We start from the raw sequence: 23720 nt of genomic DNA on the forward strand, positions 1-23720 counted from the left end.
CGGTCTCTGCGTGAGCTGGCGCAGATAGAGGGGGGAGTCGGGGGGCCAAGATAGAGATCTGACCCCCGCTCCGTGGCAGGTTAGGGGCGGAAATCTGGGTGGTGGTTCAGCAACTGCGCGTTCTCCCTTGGGCATCTTTGGGGATGATTGACAGGTTCTCTCCAAGCCCATGGTGGGTGCTACCTGCGCACTTGGGGGGAACCTGTCTTTGGGTCCCGCTATTGAAGTCCCAGGGTAGGGGTGAGCCGGCGGGACCCCCCTCATGCGAGTGCATGGCAGGGTCTCAGGTGAGGGAGAGGTCCCTCACCTGGACCAGCATCGACTACGCCCTTAGTTGCCCAGGAATGTTGACCTTTTACGTCATTTCCGCCCCGGAAGTGTTTGTTTGACCCTGCAGGTCCACTGTTTCTGGGTCATAGTTGAATATGTTGATTTATGCAAATTTATGCTAATTCATGCTAATTTAATTAATAAATTATGCAAATTTATTTTAATAAAAATGACCCAAGTTTAAATCCAGCTCTGGTGTCCGTGTCATTACTCCGTCTCTTCTGCAATATCGCCGGCTCGACTTACCGGCCCACGGCGGTTTTGCAGAAGGGCCGGGCAGACCCGGACCCTTCCATGGCGGCCGCCATCTTGTTTTCGGCCGAAATCTCGCGAGACGAGATTTCGGCCGGGAAAGCCTGGCCCACGTGGCCGGGCATGACGTGGGGACCGGGCGGGGCTTGCTGGCCCTATTTAAGGGCGGCAGGCCTCGAGGCAAGCCTTTTTGCCCGGACCCAGCACTGGAGCAGACACCCACCCGCCCTTCCCTATTTTGCAGTGTGCCTGGTGGGTCGCCTTCGGGGGCCGAATGGGAATTTTTTGCAGCCTCGCCCATTAGGCCGGGCTGTTTTTTCGCCCATTCCACACTGGGGAGATGGACGTGCGGTTAGGGGGTGCTTGCATTTAATAGGTTAATTGGCTTACCTCTGGTCATTTGGGTAGGCAGGTTAGGGGCGGAAATCTGGGTGGTGGTTCAGCAACTGCGCGTTCTCCCTTGGGCATCTTTGGGGATGATTGACAGGTTCTCTCCAAGCCCATGGTGGGTGCTACCTGCGCACTTGGGGGGAACCTGTCTTTGGGTCCCGCTATTGAAGTCCCAGGGTAGGGGTGAGCCGGCGGGACCCCCCTCATGCGAGTGCATGGCAGGGTCTCAGGTGAGGGAGAGGTCGCTCACCTGGACCAGCATCGACTACGCCCTTAGTTGCCCAGGAATGTTGACCTTTTACGTCATTTCCGCCCCGGAAGTGTTTGTTTGACCCTGCAGGTCCACTGTTTCCGGGTCATAGTTGAATATGTTGATTTATGCAAATTTATGCTAATTCATGCTAATTTAATTAATAAATTATGCAAATTTATTTTAATAAAAATGACCCAAGTTTAAATCCAGCTCTGGTGTCCGTGTCGTTACTCCGTCTCTTCTGCAAAAGATAATTGCTTATACTTGTGATGAAGGGGGAAAATTGTTTTTCTTTCTTTCTTTCTTTTTTCTTTTACTTTCATTTTTCTCCTTTTCTACGCTTTTCCTTTTTTCTATTATACTCATATTTTTAGCTTGTGTTTGTTTTTTTATCTTTTCAATTGAATCTTTAATAATTTTATTATACAAAAGACTTTTATTTATCTCTTCCTTCTAGACAGATATCAGATCTCAGACTCACTAAATGAACAAGTTGGGACTGTGATAGGCTGCTGCTACTACACATTTACAATAAAAGCAACAGCAGCTCAGACATTATAAAGCTAACAATACTGCTTTCTGCTCAGAAGGAGGTCACTTGGGGAAACATGAGACTTGTAATATAGAGCCATCTGAATAATATTGATCGGAATGAAGATACATCACCCATTATTAAATTTACCTTTGCAGTGCCTGTCAGAACCCTTATGCCTCATGGTTAAATTTATTCCTTCAGTGCTTCTTTAGACTCCTCTATTGAAACACATACTGCATCTGAAAAGAGTACCATGCGCTCAGTTTAGGAAAGTAGCAACACTCTTATTATGTATGTCTGAGAAAATGACATCTTGGCTCCTGTTTTTTTTCCCCAAAAAGCCATATTTTAAATTTCGTATTTTGCCTTCTATGGAACTGGCACTCTGGCACATGACTTCCGAGCCCACAGCTGCCACCTCCATATCCAGGTCTGGAAGACTTTGTTACAGGACTCCAGAACATGATTTTGTTGCAAAGCATAATAGCAACGCAATAACAGGCTGCTGATCCTTGTTGCTGACTGCCATGCTAAATGCTCCATTGAGGTATCTAAAGCTGTAGATAGCACTTTGTCATGGCCCCCATAAAACTCAGGAAGCTCTTCCAGATATTTCAAAGCAGGTTGTTTGTTTGTTTTTAGTGGATAACTTGAGAAGATCCAGATTAAGAAGGTATTGGAAGAAAAAAAAAGCACAAGGAAATTAAATTTCTGTGTCAGTGACTGGATCTCCAAGGGATAAAGGGGTTCTGTTTTCCTCTCTTCCAGTGCTTTGTATTAACATTGTAGTAACATTGGACTGAAACAACTAATTTGAGAAGAGTTCGAATGATGACTGATATTGGCCAAGTAGCTCATATATCTATATCCTTGTCACAATCATTCTCTAAATACATGGTTGGAGACAGAAAGCTTGGTTCTTGGAGTATAAATATGTTCCTTGGACTCTAAATATATTCCAAACAAAATTATAGGCACATAACATAAGGATAGAATTGTTGTTGTTGAATTGTTGTTGAGTCTGACTCTTCATAGCCCCATGGACCATAGCATGCCAGAAGCCCCTGTCCTCCACTGACTTCCTGGATCTGCCCAAACTCATGTTCATTGCATCAATGAAACTGTCTAACCATCTCATCCTCTGCCCTCACCTTCTCTTATTACTTTATGTCTTTCTCAACTTCAGGGTCTTTCCCAATGAATGCTCTCTTCTAATTAGGTGACCAAAGTATTTCAGCTTGAACTTAAAGCTGTCCCTCCCAAAAACATTCAGGAATTTATATATATGTGTGTGTGTGTGTGTGTGTGTGTGTGTGTGTTTTTGGAGATTTTCACGGGTATATGTATGTAGATTGTTCTGAGTTCAGGTTTTGCCCCGTGTAATAATTTGAGTGTCTATGCGACGTTTCGGTGAAATCACATTCACCATCATCAGGCTGAAGTTTCAAGCTTCGTGCTGTTGTAAATATTTACAACAGCACGAAGCTTGAAACTTCAGCCTGATGATGGTGAATGTGATTTCACCGAAACGTCGCATAGACACTCAAATTATTACATGGGGCAAAACCCGAACTCAGAACAATCTACATGCATATACATATACATATACATATACATATACATATACATATACATATACATATACATATACATATACATATACATATACATATACATATACATATACATATACATATACATATACATATACATATACATATACATATACATATACATATACATATACATATATATATATATATATATATATATATATATAGATTTTTTAAAGTTTTTACAAAAAGAAAAAACATAAATTCAAAAACATAAATGTGTGTACCATCACCAAACAAAATAATATGTACCTCCACCAGGGAAGATTCAATTCTATATCTTTCATTTACCTCAGCTCCGGGTTACATTGCTCATTCTTTATAGAGTGATTTAATTTTATTTTTTACATTTGCATCACTTACTAATATTAATATATGATTTTTAACCTTTTGCCACCGCCTCATTGTTGCTGCCAATTTCTCTTCATTATAATTATGTAATCTAATTTCCATAATTTCGTAGTGAATGTGATCCACCATGTACCTGCACCAATTTTTTATTGTCTATTTGTTAGCATCTTTCCACCCAAGCACTATAGTTGCTTGGGCACTTTCTATTGCTGCAATTTTAATTTCTTCATATTCTTTTACCTCACTATTTTTTATCAATAATGCTGCTTCCTTGGTTAGTTTCCAGTCACTATTCGTAACTTTATTCTCTTCCGTTTGTATTTGCTTCCAAAATTTTTGGGCTTTACTACATTCCCAAAATATATGGATAAAAACATTCAGGATTGATTTAGGAAAACATGGAATACCAAAATGTATTTATTATTTATTTATTAGATTTATATGCCGCCCCTCTCTGAGGGGCATGATGGTATTAGCGACTATTCTCTGAACCCCGTTCAATGTGGACAATGTGAAACATTTTCAAGTAAAATTTATTCAAGTAGGATAACCACACTGAATCCCCTGGAAAGCCCCATGGATTTTACTGGATTCTCCATTCCTAGATGAAATTGAGAGTCAATTGCAGTAACTGAGCACAGTCATATAAGAACAGAACAAGGAACTGAAGGACAATGTCTGTTACCATCTGAAATCATAATTATCCTCAAGTAAATCACACTTAGCACATAAATAAAATTGTTGATGCATTGCTAAGTATTCTTTTATCCCAAGCAGTTATTTTTCAAGATATACAGTATATTAAGAAACAGCTCCCATAACTTAAAATGTCATCAAAATATGGCTTAAATGAATTCTTCCCTTTTATATGCGCAAGAAGTACATTTTAACCCACTTGTCTGGAACAGCTAAATTCAAACACATACCTAGGTAGGATCCAATCGACCATGAAGTGCATCATTACCTAGTTTCATTTCAACATCTGTGCCTAGGCATAAGATGATTTTGCAGAGCAGTAGTGGAATTTATGAAGCTAAGCCAGAGTGCTTAGTAGGCTGCTCAACTAGGCTTTGGAATAGGTTGAGGATGTATGTGGGTGGAAATGCTGGAACATATCCAAATAATGCTGAACTAGTTGTTCTCACTGTATAATATGAGGCACCGCATTTCTGCACGTAAATATTTTCGCAGTTGAATGTCTGTTTTACTGGTTTGTTAAAACTGTAGCATTCTGTCCCAGATTTTGAATGAGGCCTTGTCTCCAGTTTCCTTGTTTATTTGGGTTGTCTAAATTTATTCATGACACTAAGTCATTCTTACTTCTAGTCTATCTTCGATCGGCTATTGAGTAAATTATGAAAAGATTAACAGCTGTAAATCTGTGCTATTCTAGGATCCAAATTAGTTGTGAGCTATAAGATGATGTAAGATTCACTTTGTCCCTTCCAAACAAAGCACAGGCCCATTTTTAAATGTTTCAAAATTTCTCATGGGAACTAGATCAATTAAGGAAAATAATAACAATGTTGGCTTGCAATTAAAAGCAGTTTAAAAAATAATTGACAGATGCAGCAGAGAATGGCTAGCTAGAAGGTACTTGTTGCCCACACCATGGTCTCCAACCTTGGCAACTTTACAACATGTGGCCTTCAACTTCCAGAATTCTGGGAGTTGAAGTCCACAAGTGGTAAAATTTCCAAGGTTGGAGACCCCTGGTCTAGGGGCCCTGTCTGTGATCCCTGATATTGATAATAGTTTTCCCATTGCTTCATTCTTTTGTTATGGAACCATCTGCCTCTCCTTTCTCTTACCAGCTGATGCATTTCTGTATTAATAACTTCCATAGCAATGCATCTCATTCTTTCTGAATTATATTCCCACACTTTTAGTAATTGTCCATCTTTTGGTCTGCAGGCCGCATCATATATGTGTTTATCTGTATATGAAGAGTTCTTGATATTCTTTGAGCTTGGATTTTTGTTGCACATGTTTTATTACCCAAGTTAGATAACATTGTCAGAGTTAGTAAAGAACAGGATTTGCTCTCAGTTTATAGTCTAGTGGCTTGCTTGTCAATCTTCCATTTGCACTGCCTCAGTTTGCAGTGAGAGTAAATGCCATTCCTTACTAAGACTGATTATGTTACCTAGTTTGGTAATGAAATGACTACTAAAAACTGTCTAAGCTCAGAGAACATCATGGACTCCTCATGCACACATGGCTATCCTTCCTATGGAGTGGCCTGAAAGATGGACAATTACACAAAGACCTGGGAATATAATTCAGAAAGAATCAGGTATATTGCTATGGAAGCTAACAATACAGAAAAGCATGTTAGCTACGAAGAGAAAGGAGAGGCAGATGGTTCCATTCATTTCAAATCTACACTAAAACTATCATCTTTTATTGGTTTTCTATATATTTATACAACATTAGGTAAATTAGTATTATGTGATAAGCAACAGAAATATTTATGATGATGACCCAAGAGTAGCCTAATCATAGAGAAATAGTACTGACAAAAATATCACAATTTTTTGGAGATTATTATTCCAGCTTTTTAAAAAAGAAGTTGCAAACACTATAACTGTGTATGGCACAGACTTCAGGGAAGCTGCCAGCATCTGAGGCAAAGTCTGAAGATAAACATCTTCATTAGTAAATGTTACAACTTGGATCATATTCTTAGCTTTGCTGCCACTTTGATAATATGTTCTGCAGCCCACAGATGGTCTGTTTCATTTCCAGCGAAACCCTAGCGATTTAATATTTTGGAGAGTGCCAGGTGAAAGCCAGCATGAAAATCAGCAAAGTAGGAACTGGTTTCCATTTCCAGTACAGATGGCGGGACTAAATTAATTGTTGGAAGAACGGAAATAACTGTATCTTAGCTTGAAACTTAGTTTAAAAGAGAGGACTTTTGATTCAGAAATTCAGATCCATAGGTACTCTTCTGTGGAAAGAAATCATATTCATAGGAAGATTGTTTAGTGGATATTGAATATATATGTTCATATTAATTCACATGCTGCTATCCTTTGCAATTCTTGCAGCTCACAATAAATTTCCCCCAAAATTACAAGATCTCATTAAAATGTAAGATTAATAAAAAAGATAAACTGTGTCTAGAGATTGGTTGAAGAGAAACAGATAGAAGTTGCTAATGCTAGCAGGATGGAATTGTTTCTTCAGAAGTTGAGTCCAGTACAATACCAGCTTCGATTCTCTGTGGAATTTGCTCATGAAGAAATAGCTGATTGAACATCTTGGAGATCTTCCTGGACTCTCAAATTCTGCTGGAGCAGCAGGCAGAAGCTGTGGCTAGGAGAACCCTTGCTGAACTGTCATTCAGTGTGCTACTTATGACTGTTGCTAGCATTGGAAATGCTGGCAGCCATTACTCATGCCATAAGAGTGCATTAATAATGCACTCTTAAGACTCATTTATGCTGCCAGGCTTGGGGGCACTAGATTCTTGCCCCATGGCCAATGAATGGGCTGAGATAAATCTGACTGAATGGGAACGACTGGTTTTTTATGGCTTTTAGATTTTAGATTTTAGATTTAATTAATTGGACCCGAAATGTTTTATTATATTTTGTGAGCCGCTCCGAGTCCTCGGAGAGAGGCAGCATAAAAGTCCAATAAACAAACAAACAAACAACAAACAAAAAAACAAACAATCTACTTCTGGCTAGGACTGCTATAATATGATTGATCTTCATGGGTCAGGCGTGAAATCCAGCAGGTTCTGGAGAATCGGTAATGGAAATTTTGAGTAGTTCAGAGGATCGGTAGCAGAAATTTTGAGTAGTTTGGAGAACCAGCAAACGCCACTTCCTGATGGCCCCAGAGTGGGATGACACCCTGAATATTTGTTGCAGTTGATTCCTGCAGGCTGGTCAGCTGTTTTGTAACTTCCCTAATCGGCAAACATCAACTAATCTGCATACCTCAACTGTATCAACTACTCAAGGTGTTACCCCACCAACTATTCAGGATGTTACAACACAGCCAACCAACCCGCTTGCAGCAGCTGAGCCAGCACTCTACATACCCCCACCAGTATTTATAGAGGGACGGCAGCTCAGATCACACTTTGTTCACCGAAAGCTGAAAGCACCAACCTGAAGATGACGAGTGGGACCTCTGCAAATCGTCGCCAAAATTCTATCAATCTTACACAGGAAAAGACCTGACCTTTCGGCATAATCACATTTGCCATCATCAGGCTGAAGTTATTGGCTTCGTGCTGCTTTGAATATTCATAACTCACAACAATCTAGATACATATATCCCTGAAAATCTATGAAAACAAAATACATACATACATACATACATATAGATTTTCTGAAACCATGAATCTCTGAAATTTACATGGGAAGAAACCCAAATATGCCGACCTTCACACACACACACACACACACACATATCTAAAATCAAAATACTCAGTAAATAGCCTTTTAGAATTGCTTGGTTATTCAACTCTAGTCTACAGTAGTGCTGCGAAAGAATTCCAACCTGTTTATCTACTTTGCATGATTTTGCTATGCAAAAGTTGTGCCTCACTATGCAATGAGGACAACTGCTTTTTTCCCCAACAGAAGCATTGACTCATACTGTTTTTCTGACATCCTGCGTTTGCAATAATATACTTACTCAATAATGATGCAGGACAATCTGAATTCTTTATAACCAGTGAGATCAGAGCAAATAATTTGTTTTGGGTGACATCGGGAAGTGCAATACGAACCAAGAAAAAACCTCCGGGCTGTTGGTTTATAGCAACTATTGGAGAATAGTTATTTTATGACAGTTGATCCACTGTGGTAGATGCTATGTGAAAAGACAAATTGTCCATGGTACCTATTTTGTAATTTATTCACTTCATGTCTGTTCTGAAGGGCTGCCTATCACTGTGTGTTTCCACCCATGGATGAGGTCAGTGAGAGAGGCACACTTCAGGTCCCATAAATTAAGCAATGCCATCTTGTAGGGCCCCTCAAGTATGCCTCTTTGGTGATGGATAATGATATGTAAGGAAGACCTTGAGAGACGGGGCAGAGAATTGATGCTAATGATATCCCCAGAGAGATCCATACTGTTAATTTTTTTTTTGAATTTTTTTAAAAAACGTGGTTTTTAAACTTGGTTCTTTATATTAGGGTGGTGGTGAAGTTCCTTTCCAGATTTTATTTTATTGGGGTGGGGGGTATTGTATGCTTATAGTCCTCTTAGTTGTGATTGGGGTTGATTTTCACAATTGGTTGTATGCCCTTTTCTTTTATATACATGGCTTTCTTTTTTTAATTTTTATTTGTAAGTAACCCAGAATCAGTGTGAAATAGAGATGTTAAATTGAGTAACTTAAATGTCCTGAACTTTCCAAATATATCTCCAACTATAACTCTCCAACTAAATTGGGGGACAAATATATCCTATATTAGGGATATATTTGTTCCCTAAATTGGCAATAATATACTGATGATTCCAGTCATCACTGGAATCTTTCATTTGCACTTAGCTAATCCTCTTTCAAGACTTTTATTTATAAGCCTGACTATACAGATCATATTATTTCACACTTTGCATATGCCTTAATCTTTACCAGTAGTCTTTCCCTCTGAACATTTAAAACACATGAAAAGATATTTGCTTAACGACCATTACAATAAGCAAGCTAAAATTAGTTTAATCCTTGATTAGGCTATAATTACATTAATGCAAAATAAACCGATACAGACAAGTTTGTAAATGTAAATGGATCCATCATTTGTTAAGTTCGGTTCTCTGAATGAATAAATTATCTGGGATTAATGTAATCAAAGTGAGATCATTCTTGTATTCCATCCTTGATCCAAATATTCCATTTTTTCACTTAGTAGACTATCACCTAATGACTCATTGATAGACAGGTAGCCCTACCTGTTGAAAAGAACTTCCAAACTAAAAATGTAACTTGTCAGCTATATAGCTTTATATATATTCATATATAGGTATTCTACAAATGAACCCAAAATTTCCATTGCTAAGTGAGACAGTTAAGTCAGCTTTGTCACATTTAACAAACTTTCTTGTCATGATGGTTAAGCAGACAACTACAGTTGTTAAGTTACACTTAACAGGTGCTAAGTGAATCTGGATTTTCCATTGACTTTGCTGGTCAGAAGGTTGAAAGAAAAAGTGATCGCATGATCCTCAGATATGGATACCATCATAAATATATATGCGGATTGCCAAGCATTTGATTTTTGATCATGTATGCTGCAACTGTTGTAAGTGTAAAAAGTGGTCATAAATCACTTTTTTCAGTGCTGTTGTAGCATCAGTCGCTAAACAAATGATTGTAAGTCAAGAATTACCTATATGCATGTTTCTGTGAATGTGTGTGATATCCCTCCAGGGAAAAACACATGACAAAGAGTAGATAGTTTGTTGGGAGCAGGGGTGGGCTACTGCCCAGATTTTTTTGGGGGGGAGGGTGTAATGCAGTGGTGTATCAAAAATGGAGCTCCACCCCAGAGCACCCAATTTTCACTGAAAGATGTTGAAAGAAAATGTAGGGTGTCCTGCATAAGCCACGGCCACAGTGTGGTAGTAAAAATTTTGGTAGCCCTTCACTGGTTGGGAAGATGGGTTTGAAAATATTTTCTTCATTACTATTCAGTCTTCCCCACCCTCTAAATTCAGGGGGGAAAATAAGAATCCAACAGTAGTCCTAGGGAACCCCAAGATTCCCATACCTTTCCCACAATTTTGTGTTTTACCTTCCTTCCCTGGAGAGACTTGTCAAACAAACAAAAAAGCCCACAGGATAAAAATACAATTAACTAAAATACAATTAACTGTCCTGCATTAACTAAACACATCCCCAAACATATTTTCCATTCACATTCTCATATGTGTTGGTCACGAGTTAAAATGCCCTACATGGCTTCGGACCAGGTTACCTCCGAGACCGCCTTCTGCCACACGAATCCCAGCATCTGGTCAGGCCCCACTGAGTTGGCCTCCTCAGGGTCCCATCAACTAGAAAATGTTGGTTGGCGGGACCTAGGGGAAGAGCCTTCTCTGTGGGGGCCCTGGCCCTGTGGAATCATCTGCCTCCAGAGATTCACACTGCCCCCACCCTCCTTGCCTTCCAAAAAAGTTTAAAGACTTATCTATGCCGCCAGGCCTGGGGCCATTAGATCTTCTCCCTTGACCAACAAGTGTTTTAGTGTGCTTCACAGAGTGAATGGTAATGGATGTTTTTAATTATATTAGAAGCTTTAGGGTTTTTCCGATTACATTAATTATGTTTTTTGATATGTTGTGAGCCGCCCCAGTCCTTGGAGAGAGGCAGCATACAAATCCAATTAATAAATATTAGTTCCTTCCCCCTTTCCCCCCATCTTTCCTGCAATACCAGGTATGTTTCTAAAGCACACAAAAAAAATTGCCCTTTGATTAGTAGCCCTAAGTGCTATAATAATAAAATATTGCACATAAAGAAAGACATTTAAATATTGCTAGATACTTCAGACTTGTTACTGCTATTGGAAGCTACTTGGCTGAATAATCTCTTAACCTGCCAGGTGGAAAGGTTGTGCATTAATTGTGTTAAACAATGAACTTTAAAAGGGCCACTTTAAAATTGCACAAGGCAGCTTTAATCAGCTGGAGGAGTTCTTTTACAGTGGAATTTAGAACCTCTGGATATTTTATTACTTCTGCTCAGCTGTGATTGGACAATAGTGACATTACTAGGTTTCTAATAAGAGGCTTGGGAGGGACTGCTATTGTTGTCAGGACATTAAAGGGCTTATCCAGTGAATGAACAATGCCCTACAGCTTGCTCTTTGTCAATCGCAACAATGTCCAAATCCCAGAATTAAGAATAGGCATATTATTTCTTGTATCTACCTTTTATTGTTATGATTGCTCAATGAAATGTGTGATTATTCAGAAGCTTGTCCAATGAGTTCAGTTGAAATTATGCCCAGGAAAATGTACAGATTTATAAACTTAGTAGTTTACCTTAGACATTATTTCAGTGTATACCTGCAATATGTCTGACACAGGAAATTCTCAATACTTATGAAACTATAATGGATGTGGAAGAATGTTGCAGGTTTTATGGCAGCAATGGAATGGTAATTAAGGTAACAGGCTAGCTGTTTAAATACTCTGAACTTTGTTTACATATATGTTGGCAATGCCTTAGTGACAGCCAAATACATTATTATAGGCTTTTATACAAATCCAATTACTAACATTTAATTCCATGCAAGTCATAAAAGATAAGGTATATCTTCCAAATTTTGGAAGCCTTAGGGAACTATAAAAGGTCTTCTTGATTGAAATCTCTCTCTCTCTCTCTCTCCTTTATTCCAAGATTTCTTTTCTTAAGAATTCAGTATAATCCAGTCTAACTTTCACTTCCAAGCATTGTTATGATACCGCATGATTATTGATGAGCTTATCTTTTCTTTTATGTACACTGAGAGCATATGCACCATAAAAAAATTCTTGGTTGTCCAATCACACTTGACCAAAAATAATAATAATAATAATAATAATAATAATAATAATAATAATAATAATAATAATAATAATAATAATTCTATTTTATTTATTAAGAAGACGAAAAATATTTTTAAACTGAAGCGATCTTGCTAAACCTTGAAATCTATGAGGACTTGCTTGTAAAGTTTAATCAAACAGATCACAGCAAAAAGCTTCAGTTAAAGCTGCACTTTTTCTGTCTATCAACCAATAACAGCATATAATCAATATCAATGCAACAATTGTAGCGAGAAGTGTTATTCCTAAGGGTTAATACAATTGCTTGACAGACAGACAGACAGACAGACAGACAGACAGACAGACAGACAGACAGTAAATTAATGGTACTTTAAAACAAATAACTTGGTTTCCAAAGAACAGTCTGCAACCAGAGTAATTCTCATTGCAATATCTCTATTTCATACAGCTCTTTGTATGCTCACTTTAATGAAAGTTTGCACCGATTGTCATTTGTTCTGTAGAAACCTACAGAACTCCAGGAATCTTGAGACATGGTGTTTTGAAGGATGTTGCCAGGTAGCTGGTGTGAATCCCACATTAGCATTCCCTCCGGATTTCATAGGCATCTCACCTTAGTATCTTTTTAATATCCACATATGCTCACCTACAGCTACACTCAGGGGGGCAAAAATAGTATGGCATTAATTTATTAAAGCTTCTAATTCATCCAGAGTGAAACTCTAACCTTTAAGAGGAAAGTCACATGCAAACTTATTTTCGTGGCCTTCCCGTTATTTCTAGTTTTGAATTACTTGTGTATTTTAATTCCCTTACATTCCTTCCCTTCCCTTCTCTTGAGATTCACCTTGTGTCTCAGTAGATACTTCCCCCTGCTGGGAAAGGTTCAAATTACATCTACAAAGTATTGGAGGGAAACAAACAGATTTTATTGATTGCAGGGCTTTAAAAGAAAAATCTTTGGTAAAGGCACACTTTGATATAATTTAAGAAGACCTGAAGATTTATGAGCTAACATAATGTGCTTAATGGCAGCCAAATTATATCTTTAAAATAAAGGAATTGTAAAAAGATTCAACTGAAGCAATGTATTTGCTTGTCAATATATGATCTTTAAAAAAAAAAAAAGTGAGTACGGTAGTTGTTTACATTTGAACATCTGATCAGTTGACCTGATGGCCAACTGACCAATATCATATGTGACTACCTGAATTTATTTCCAATAATAAATACTCATAGTTGCCTCAAACAATGAGTGGCAAATAAATTTAATAACAATATTAGGATACTGAATAAATAATCATTCTTAATGTACGAGGAAAGAAGATAAGTAGATTATGCAAATTTAGTAGTAAGGAACTCAAGCTTAAGCAAAAAGTTCAAAGATTTAAAAAATATTATTGTTTCTATATCTCAAATTTCAAAATAAAATTATAACATTAAACATCATTTTAATTAGCTACTATCCAGTAAAACAATTCATCAGATATTTCTGAAATGGATCTCCATTCCATAAGGATGGGGTTAACCTAAATATAATTGTTAAAATTAACAAATCCAAACAGTGGTAAAGTAAAACAAAAGTTTTGCAAAATTATAAATGTAGTAATAACCTCTCTTTTCCTATATAAAATTGACCACGGCAATGAGTTTTGTTTTGTTTTTAAATCATGATAGCTGTTGCCTTTGTCTTTGTGTAAATACAATTCTGTGGAAACTTCACCTGTCAACTCAGGTCTGACCCTGACCATAGTAGTTTCTTTGGTAAAGAGGAAAGATCCATTAGTAATATAATGCACTTAAATAAATCCAGAAGGAAAGCAAAATAATGATTATGGGTGCCATCCCTAACATTCTTTAATAAGGTGCAACATTACTGTCTGAAATGCAAAGCTTCTAATTCATGACAGAGCAGGATATATCTGAAAGTTCATCCCCCCCACATGCCCCCCCTGCAAAATAAAAATGCAAGGCAACATTCCTTGAAAGATGTGCCTCTTGTTTTCAGCACAGTTACATTTCACAAAAATGCCTAATTGTTGCTGATTAATCTACAAAAGGAATGGGGGGGGGGGGTTTCAAGGGCTCTGCTGTGGGCGCTAAATTCCCAGCTTATTGTACGGTGTTTCTCCGGAAATCTGTCAGCAGCTCTGCTTAGCCTTGTACTTGACAAAATGCTGCCAAAAATCCAACATCCGTCCCTGCTCAGGTTTCTATTCTGGTGACCTTAGAGTCAGAACTAAAGCAGTGGGCTGATGCCACATAAAAGGCAGGAACTCCCCGGGTCTCTCTTCCCTCCTGCACTTTCTCACTTGCTGGTGCCCTGCAATTTCTAAAAAGGCAACCAGTCCTTCCGTTTCAGCCGCCTCTGTCTCTGCAACCTCTCTGCCTGCGCGGAGATCCGAAAGAATACCAGAGCGAGCGAGCGAGAGCTGCCTTCTCCTTTTCTCGTGCTTAACGGGGGAATAGATCTGCCCTGTTTCTATGCCCTTAACCCATCTCGGTATAGCCCCCACCGAATCGCAGAACGCAGCAACGGTGGCAACAGGGAACCTCGGCAGAGGGGATGGCAACAAGCAATCCGCCAGCAAAAACCCGCCAGACTCAGAGGAGAGGAAAGCCAAGACTTACCTTCCGCCAAAAGGCGCATTGCATGAACAAAGGACGGGTCTAAGCTATCCTTCTCAGCCATCAGCTCGGGTAAATATTTTTCTTGCTCCATGCTTGGTTCGCCTACACTTTGGACCGGCTGCCCGCCCAAGGTAGTCTAGGGGAAAAGAACTCGCTCACTAAAAGGCTTTGTTGGCTCCGATTTCGTCTCTTGCCTTTCTGTGCTTGTACTTGGGACGGGCTCACTTCCCCATGTGCGTAGCGGCGGTCGCGGGTGCGCTGCTGCTTCAGGACCTTGGACAGCGCGCCCTCCGCCGCCGCCCCGCCGCCGCCTCCCTCTTCGCTCGCTCCTTCGAAAAGCGCGTGTGTTGGTTCGCCCGTCTGGGTGCGCTTCCCCCCACCCACCCCACTCCCACCCCGCACTGAGCTACGGTCTCATACAGTACCAGAAGCCTTAACAAGGGAGGTGGGATGACCAAGTCTTCCTCCCGCCTCCCGTCGTCTTCTCATTGGGGAAGGCGCGGGGGGAAGGCGGTGAGAGACAAGATGAAACGGCCGCGCGATTGGTTTCTGCTCCCGCCCAGTCTTCTGACAGGCGTCTGAAAAGCCGCGGGCGCGGCGAGATCTGTGACAGATGAGCGAAGGGGGCGGGACAAGGCAATCCACTCGCTGTCCAACGGGCTGAAGTAGCGAGAAGGACGGAGGAAACGGCGAGCCAACATCGGAGAGGACTGCGGATCGAAGCTGGAGCTGATATCCTGAAAGATTCCCCTTTAACGCGACTATCATTCGTCTGGATAACTCGGTCCTCGGCTAGATTAATTCAGAAAAGTCTCTGAATGTTTGGCTTGTTTTCAGATTTGATTGGTTGCGAAAAAATCCACATACCATGACTGTATGGTGTAGCTTGATTAACAGAAACATTCTTCATCTCTGGAACCCTTTATTGTTCATTTTATTTGGTAACTTGGCACGGAACAACAGCTCTTCCTCTTTCATCCGTTCTTTTTTTATGCCTACAAAAGGGAGACAACTGCTTGTAAAGAATGGAACACCCTCAAAAGTGGCTAAGGGTTCCTTGTTACTGCTTTAATAAATCAATGGGTTGAATACCTCTTTTCTACGTTAGTGTCTTAGCATCACTGCTCTTGATCAAGTGAGATCACCGCCCCGAGCCACCCCGAGTCCGCGAAGAGGGGCAGCATACAAATCTAAATAATTAATAATAAATAAATAAATAAATAAATAAATAAATAAATAAATAAATAAATAAATAAATAAATAAATAAATAAATAAATAAATAAATAAATAAATCTGTCCGTCCATCCATCCATCCATCCATCCATCCATCCATCCATCCATCCATCTATCTATCTGTCATCTATCTCAGTCTGAACATTTTGCCCTTAATGGAAGTTAGAAACCTAAACCATTTCCTCTAAATTTTGTCTTCAAACCAGATAAAAGAAACTGGATCAGATTTTGACATTTTACAAGGAACATAAATCGGTGTCTTTATTTCATGATTGTGTGAAAAATTCATGATCCCATCATTAAATAAGCACACAATTTGTCAGTCAGCATGAGACAAAAGCCAGTGTGTGCAAACAAAAATGGAAGTAATGAAAGAGAGAAAGGTCTTCATAAATCTCTATTTCACCAATCCCATTCAATAAATAGAAGAGAAGAGAATTCTTTATTGGCCCAGTGTGATAGGAATTTATCTTTGGTGCATATGCTCTCAATGTACATAAAAGAAAATATACATTTGTCAAGAATCATGAGGTACAACACTTAATGATTGTCACAGGGGTCAAATAAGCAACCAGGAAACAATCAATATTAATAAAAATCTTAAGGATACAAGCAGTAAGTTACAATCATATAGTCATAAGTGGGAGGAGATGGGGGATCGGAATGATGAGAGATAGGAAAGATCATGGAGGTTCAATAGTCACTTTCTTATGATTCATCTGATGTACTACTATATATTGTCAGGTTTTCCAGCCAACAAATACTATATTTAATCCAACTATGTTTCTTTAATATATCAGATTTCTTTTCAAGTCTCACTCCCCCAATATATATGTCTAGGGACAAAGTAGAAAAATATGCTTTTGCTTAAAAAGTACTAAATGAGAAATACCTGTTAATTTAATTAAAACTATATACAGATTATGTGGGTTTGTGTGTATTGTGTTCTATACATTTTCTTCTATATAATTTTAAAAAAGTATTTCTAGCTATTTTGGGGATATTTTCTTTTCTTTTTTTTTCATTTTCACCTTAAAGCTTATTCAGCATGTAACTGGTTTACATTTTCTTTTCCATCTTTTTTTCTAAGCCTCTGGATATGATCAGAAATATCAACTCCACCTATTTTTATAATCAGAAAACTGAGTTTGGGACAAAAGATTTGCTCAGTCTTAGACAATCAGCTGTGTAATGTCCCACTGAACTTTTGAGTGACATTTTAATAGCTTATTGATGCAGCAGAAGTGTTTGATTGCATTAACATTGTTGTGGTTGGCTCTGGGCCAGCTCCTGCCTCAAGGGCTGTGGGGGTGGATGTGGGTGAATCCTCCCAGGGTCAGAGGCCAGTTTTATTGCTGACTGCTTCTGACAGCGAAGTGTGTGAAGCAGATAATGGAAGTGAAATGGGATCCTCAGAGGGGGTAATGGCAGACAGCCCATTACCGTGTTTCCCCGAAAGTAAGACAGTGTCTTACTTTCTTTTTATCCCCAAAAGCCCCACTATGTCTTACTTTCGGGGTATGTCTTATATTGTTAAAGGGGCACTGACAGCTAAAAAAACTGTGTAAAATGTGGTTTTTTTTAGTGTATATGCATTTTACCTTCTGTGACGGGCGGGGGGGGGGAGGTTTCTTTGGAGTAGGGACATGCCCAAGTAAATTTGCAGAGGCGGCAGTGACAAGTGCAGGGGACGGCACGGCGACGTATGGAGAGGGGGACAGTGCGGACGTGGGCAGGAGGAGGCGCGCAGCTAGATGAGAGGGAGGCGGCAATACCCCCCGTGTTTCCCCGAAAGTAAGACATATGTCTTACTTTCGGGGTACGGCTTATATTAGCCGACCCCCCTGAAACCCCCGATATCTCTTACAATCGGGGGTGTCTTACTATCAGGGAAACAGGGTAGGTAGTGGCCCCCTGAGTGATTCATCATCATTATCATCACTGGATTCGGAAGCAGAAACATTCATTGATGTACGCAGGCGCAGGGCAATGTCTAGAAAAGAGCAACTGCGTAAATACTACAGGAAATAAGGCAGAGCACCTGTGGATGGGTGTAATTAGTTTAACTGGGTCTGCCTTTAAATAGTCAGCGTTTTGGCCTCTGAGTGTGGAAGTTTATCCCTTCAGTAAAGGAGGACATGTGTTTGGTATCAGGATTCTCCAAGGACTCTATTTGAATTGTTTCCAGGACTTTTGAACTAAATCATAGTCAAGTTTGTGACTTTGCGAATTCTTGAAGGAGTGGCTGTGACGTCTTCACAGCTGCTTGTTGTCTGCTTTGTGTTTGTTTATTGTTCTTCACAGCTCTTAAGATGGTTACTTTGAAGGTGAGCATTTTGCCTGACTAAAAGTGTGTGTGGCTCCTCTTTTACTTTCGATAAAAAACAGTATTATTGACTTACAACTGTGTGTGTCTGAATTCCTACCATTGAACTTAATTGAGGGCTCGTGCGGAGAAGCCCAGCAGAAAAAACATACTATTCAAATCTAAAGATTCACAATAATTTTATATCAAAAATGTGCATATATGGAAAAGGTACATTAATGCCTATATGGTATGTATGGTATGTATGTATGTATGTATGTATGTATGTATGTATGTATGTATGCATGCATGTACACACACACACACAAATATTTTTGCTGATAATGAAAAGGAAGGGGGACTAGTATAGATCTATTTCAAGCTATTTTGCTCTCATCGTCTATTTGACAGTTTGTTTCTAATCAATATAAGACATTGGGGGGGAATGTTACCTTTTAATCTGGGCTGTAGATTAAAACCCAACATGGTTTTAATTAAATTCAATGTTTTATTTATACTTTGTTTTATTTCTTTGTGTGTATTTTATACTTTATTGCTTTATTTATTTCCTTGCATTATACTTGTATGCTTTTTATTTATTTAAAGCATCATCTCTTGGATCGGACAAATGTAATATTGCCACACCTACACAGACAGCTTTTTTATCATAAGATTATTAATCTCCAGAGATATGTATATGGGGAAAAAAAACCCACCAGAATAGAAACATGACTTATGGCTGATGCAAAAGCTAAGAATTTAGTACAAATTGAATTACAAATTGAAAACTGCAGATCAGCTCTTCATATAGTGGGATATTTTATGCTGTTGAATAAATTCTCATGGGATGATTAGAAACACCTGGGATTGGTGGCAAATCATACATTTTCTGTCATGAAAAGAGAAAAATTATATTAAAGGACAGCTTTGAGTAGTCAGAAAAGAAGGACTCAATTAAAGTTTGTTTTTAGTCTATCATTTTAAATAAAGGTTTTAATGATGATCTCTTTTGCAATTAAAAAAAGCTCATGGTTTAATGCCATTCTGCTGCAAAACATTACTGCTATATGTATGCTTTCACTGATTCAGGGAATTTATGATTAAACTATGGAGCCCAGAGGTGGTCCTGGAATCTAGCAGAAAATTTATTCAAAATACCAGAAAGAAATATTTCACAGGACCTGAAAATTAGAACCAAATGTTCAATCAACTCCTGCATACAAAGAAATGTCATATCAGTCTTTTAAAGCCTTTTCTTATTTTTTTAGGAATTTTATTTTAATCTCATGATAAATGAATTTTCAATATTAAATTTGTTAATAATCATTTATCTCATAAGAACTCAAAACAACTATACTCTGGGGTAAGTTCAGAACTAGGAATTATATTGTTGCAAAAGTAGTTAAATGTATACAGCATATAGTTTTTTTAACTAGAAAAGGGGATTAGCCATATGTAAATTATTCTAGACCTAATTCTAAATTGGTTCAATATTTTGCATTTACGAAAGCACATCTTTTTCACAAATCCATTTAAATGTTGTTTGATGACAGTATCATCTGAACATATAGAACAAACCTTTAAACATTTTTTTAAAGATGCAAGGATCCAAAATCTGAATAAAGCTCAATTCTAAGGAGTTTCTTATATGAAATCATTAGAGATGGAAATAGATTGAATTTTTAAAAGCACGTATGTAAACAGTATCTTCATTAGTAGCTGTGATTGTTTGTTTGTTCTTAGGCTTTCTTGTTCTCAAGAAGTTACATACTATGTTAAATAATTTTCTGGTGGCATTCTTAAGCTTTTTTTTAGCATTGAAAGATGACAGAGGTGACCTTATCATAATTACCATTATATATTTCTCAATCACTCAGGACTATCCATGCATCTTGATTTGAAAAAGCCTAATGAGAGGAGTTCCCTAATGATGTCTTCCATTGGTATTTAATTGAAGTGTGGGGGGGCAGAGAGAACAGAACTCTAAGAAAATACGATGGAACAGTTCAGTTCCTGCAACATTTATCTGATTCCGGATAATCATAGAAGTTAAGCAGGATCAGTCCTTGAAATATTTTATGGAGAACTTGGGGATTCCAGAATTGATGTCTAGCTGAAAAAGTAAGAAGATTCTGGGAAAAACTTACTTGTATGATAAACCAATTCAGTAAGGCATGGGTGCAGTTAGCAGAAGTTAATCTGTAGCAAGAAAGTATTTTCATTGTTATAGTACGTCACGTGATATTATATCTGGGCATGGTTGAACAGAAATTAAATAAGACTAAATCTAAAGATCAAATTCAGTTTTCAGAAAGGGTAAGATAATGGCCTACGAAGGACAGAAAGATGATATAATAATTCAAGCAGGACATGAATGAATGCGTGCGTGTGTGTGTGTTTATACACATACATGCAAATAATCCTTGACTTACAAGTACAATAGAGACTGTAAAATTTGTCCTTGCACTGTGCAGTTGTTAAGTGACTGCACCCAGTTTTACAACTTTGTTCACCATAGCTGTGAAGCAACTCCTCCCATGACTGAGGCTTGCAACCTTCCCTTGACTTTGCTTGTCAGAAACTAGCTGGGAATATCACACAACACAATCACATGATTGCAGTTCACTGCAACTGTTGTAAGTGAGATCTAGTTGCCAAGTGCTTGGATTGAGATAATGTGACTATAGGGAAACTGGTATGCTTGTACATGCAAGCTGCTTGTAAGTCATTTTTTAGCAACATTGTAATTGCAAACAATCACCAAACAAATGGTATAAGTCAAGGTTATTATAATATAGGTGTAGTTGTAGGTAGAGATAGTTTTCAACTTACAACCATTTATTTAGTGACGTTTTGAATTTTTAAACAAATAATATTTTTTATTAATTTTTAACAAGTTTAATAAACACACAACATAAAATAGTGCATAGTGAAATGTGCCCACCACCCCGACACACACACATACCCCACCACCAATCGGGGGTGTTTCTTATATAATCCACTTTGACCCAAGAGCAATATATCTATTTACATATTATAGAGTGATTCCAATTTATTTCTTATAGCTTGGTCTCAGATTCTAGTCATCATATATCGTCTTACCTTGTCCCTCCGTCCCATCAGTTGTCTCAATTCAGTTTCATTATCCAAATTTATCCTTTTATCCATAATTTCAAATTGAATATGGTCCACCATGTACCTATATCAATTTTGCATTATCCATTTTGTCGCATCCTTCAGTGACGTTTTGAAATTACAATGGCACTGAAAAAAAATGAATTATGACAATATTTCAATTTAAATATAATTTTATTGATTTTTTTTAAAATTTTACAAAAGACAAAACATAAGCATAAAATGTGCCATCACCAAAAAGAAAAATAGAAATTCCCTTCACCAGGGAAGATTCAATTTTGTATCCTTCATTTGGGTTACATTGTTCATTCTTTATAAAGTGATTGAATTTTATTTCTTACATTTGCATCGCTTAAATTATGACAATATTTCCTACTTCTGATCATTCCAGCATTTTCCTGGTCATGTAATCAAAATCAAAATACATGACAACTGGTTACAATGTCCATGATGATGTGATCACCTTTTGCGACATGCTGACAAGCAAAGACAATGGGAAATTCACTTAACAACTGTGTTAACTAAGTTAACTATCTTAACAACTGCAACTATTCATTTAACAGCTGTGGCAGGAAAGGTCACAAAACGGGATAAACCCCTCTTAACAACTGTCTTGCTTAGATTAGCAATGGAAATTATAAGCTCAGTTATGGTGGTAAATCGAGGACTACCTGCATAAAATAAACTGTCTATAAGGCCTGATTTCTGGTAAACCATGTATACAAAAATAATCAATTTTTAATATGGAATTTAATAGAATACCAGTGGTCTTCCAGTTCATATTCCAGTGAGGAGCAAAGGAACAATACAAATATTGGTTATCCTGGTAGATGTCTTCTCTTCTCTTACGTGGTAGCCAGTGGACATAGTGAGTCCTCCTGAAGCCAGAATCTTCCACCACTGGCTTCAGCTACTCCAAGGGATGATAGGAAGATGCCTTCACTTCTTTTGATAACTGAGGACAATTTCTTTGTGCAACTTCCTTGCAACATCTTTGTCCACAGTGAAACTTTTGATGGAAAAACTTATCACAGCTGGAGGTGGAGTTAGAGGATTTCTGTTTGCTCTTGCATGGTACAAAACAAAGCAACAAAATACCCCCTGAATATCTTTACCCAGTGAAGGGCTACCAACATTTTTACTACCACTGTGGGCGTGGCTTATGCAGGACGCCCTGCATTTTCTTTCAACATCTTTCAATGCAAATTAGGTGCTCTGGGGTGGAGCTCTATTTTCACTACCCCACTGTGTTCCCCCCATCCAGGCAGTAGCCCACCCCTGCCTTTACCCCAGGGCACATCCAAGCCCATCAGAGTTAACATTTAACACCTAACCAAAGTTGAAATGTAAGGAAAGCAATAAAAATCAACATATCCCTCAATATATTTATAGCCTCAATAAAAAAATAATGCTTATACATTTTTTAAAATCCAAAACCAACATGCCTCATATCATAGTGTCTAACCTTGCTAGTTTACAGCAAAGAAGCCATACCACCCAACTTTGCTAATCATCATGTTCAGCACCGGTTCACAACTGCTTCCAAAATTAAGTGTGCAGATGGCAGTATAAGTAAGTGTCATGTATCTGTCAACACAATTGTAGTCATACAGATTCTCATCATGGTGACAACCCCCTCTCTGACATTCTCAAGTTTTCTATCAATCAAAGGAAAGAGACACTATGTTTGCCATCTTATCAAGGGAAAAAAGGACCCAGCCAATGTACAGGTAGCCTTTGACTTGCAACAGTTCATTTAGTGACAAATCAAAATTACAATGGCACTGGAAAAAGTAGCTTATGAGAGGTTTTTTTCACATTATGAGCATTGCAGCATAAAGGTCAGCTGATCAAAATCCAGATTTTATTTATTTGTTTGTTTGTTTGTTTATTTATTTATTTATTTATTTATTTATTTATTTATTTATTTATTTATTTATTTATTTATTTATTTATTTATTTATTTATTTATTTATTTATTTATTTATTTATTTATTTATTTATTTATTTATTTATTTATTTATTTATTTATTTATTTATTTATTTATTTATTTAGTTGATTTATAAGCTGCCCCTCTCTGAGGACTTGGGGTCGCTTACAACATATAAAAGGAACAGTAAAATACAGTGTCTAAATCTAATTAATTAAAACTAGATAAGCTAAT

The 23720-nt window shown here is 38.0% G+C and overlaps 1 protein-coding gene across 1 annotated transcript in view; it reads right to left on the reverse strand.

Moving 5' to 3' along the window:
- KHDRBS2 (KH RNA binding domain containing, signal transduction associated 2) overlaps positions 1 to 14972 on the reverse strand; it is a 472630-nt gene extending 457658 nt beyond the window's left edge. Inside the window, exon 1 of the mRNA XM_070733031.1 lies at positions 14882 to 14972. Within this exon, the coding sequence (XP_070589132.1) occupies positions 14882 to 14972 (91 nt within the window). The remainder of the gene's footprint in view (positions 1 to 14881) is intronic.
- Positions 14973 to 23720: the final 8748 nt, after the last annotated feature.

This window comes from Erythrolamprus reginae, chromosome 1 (genome assembly GCF_031021105.1).
Source record: "Erythrolamprus reginae isolate rEryReg1 chromosome 1, rEryReg1.hap1, whole genome shotgun sequence".
Lineage (NCBI taxonomy): Eukaryota > Metazoa > Chordata > Lepidosauria > Squamata > Dipsadidae > Erythrolamprus > Erythrolamprus reginae.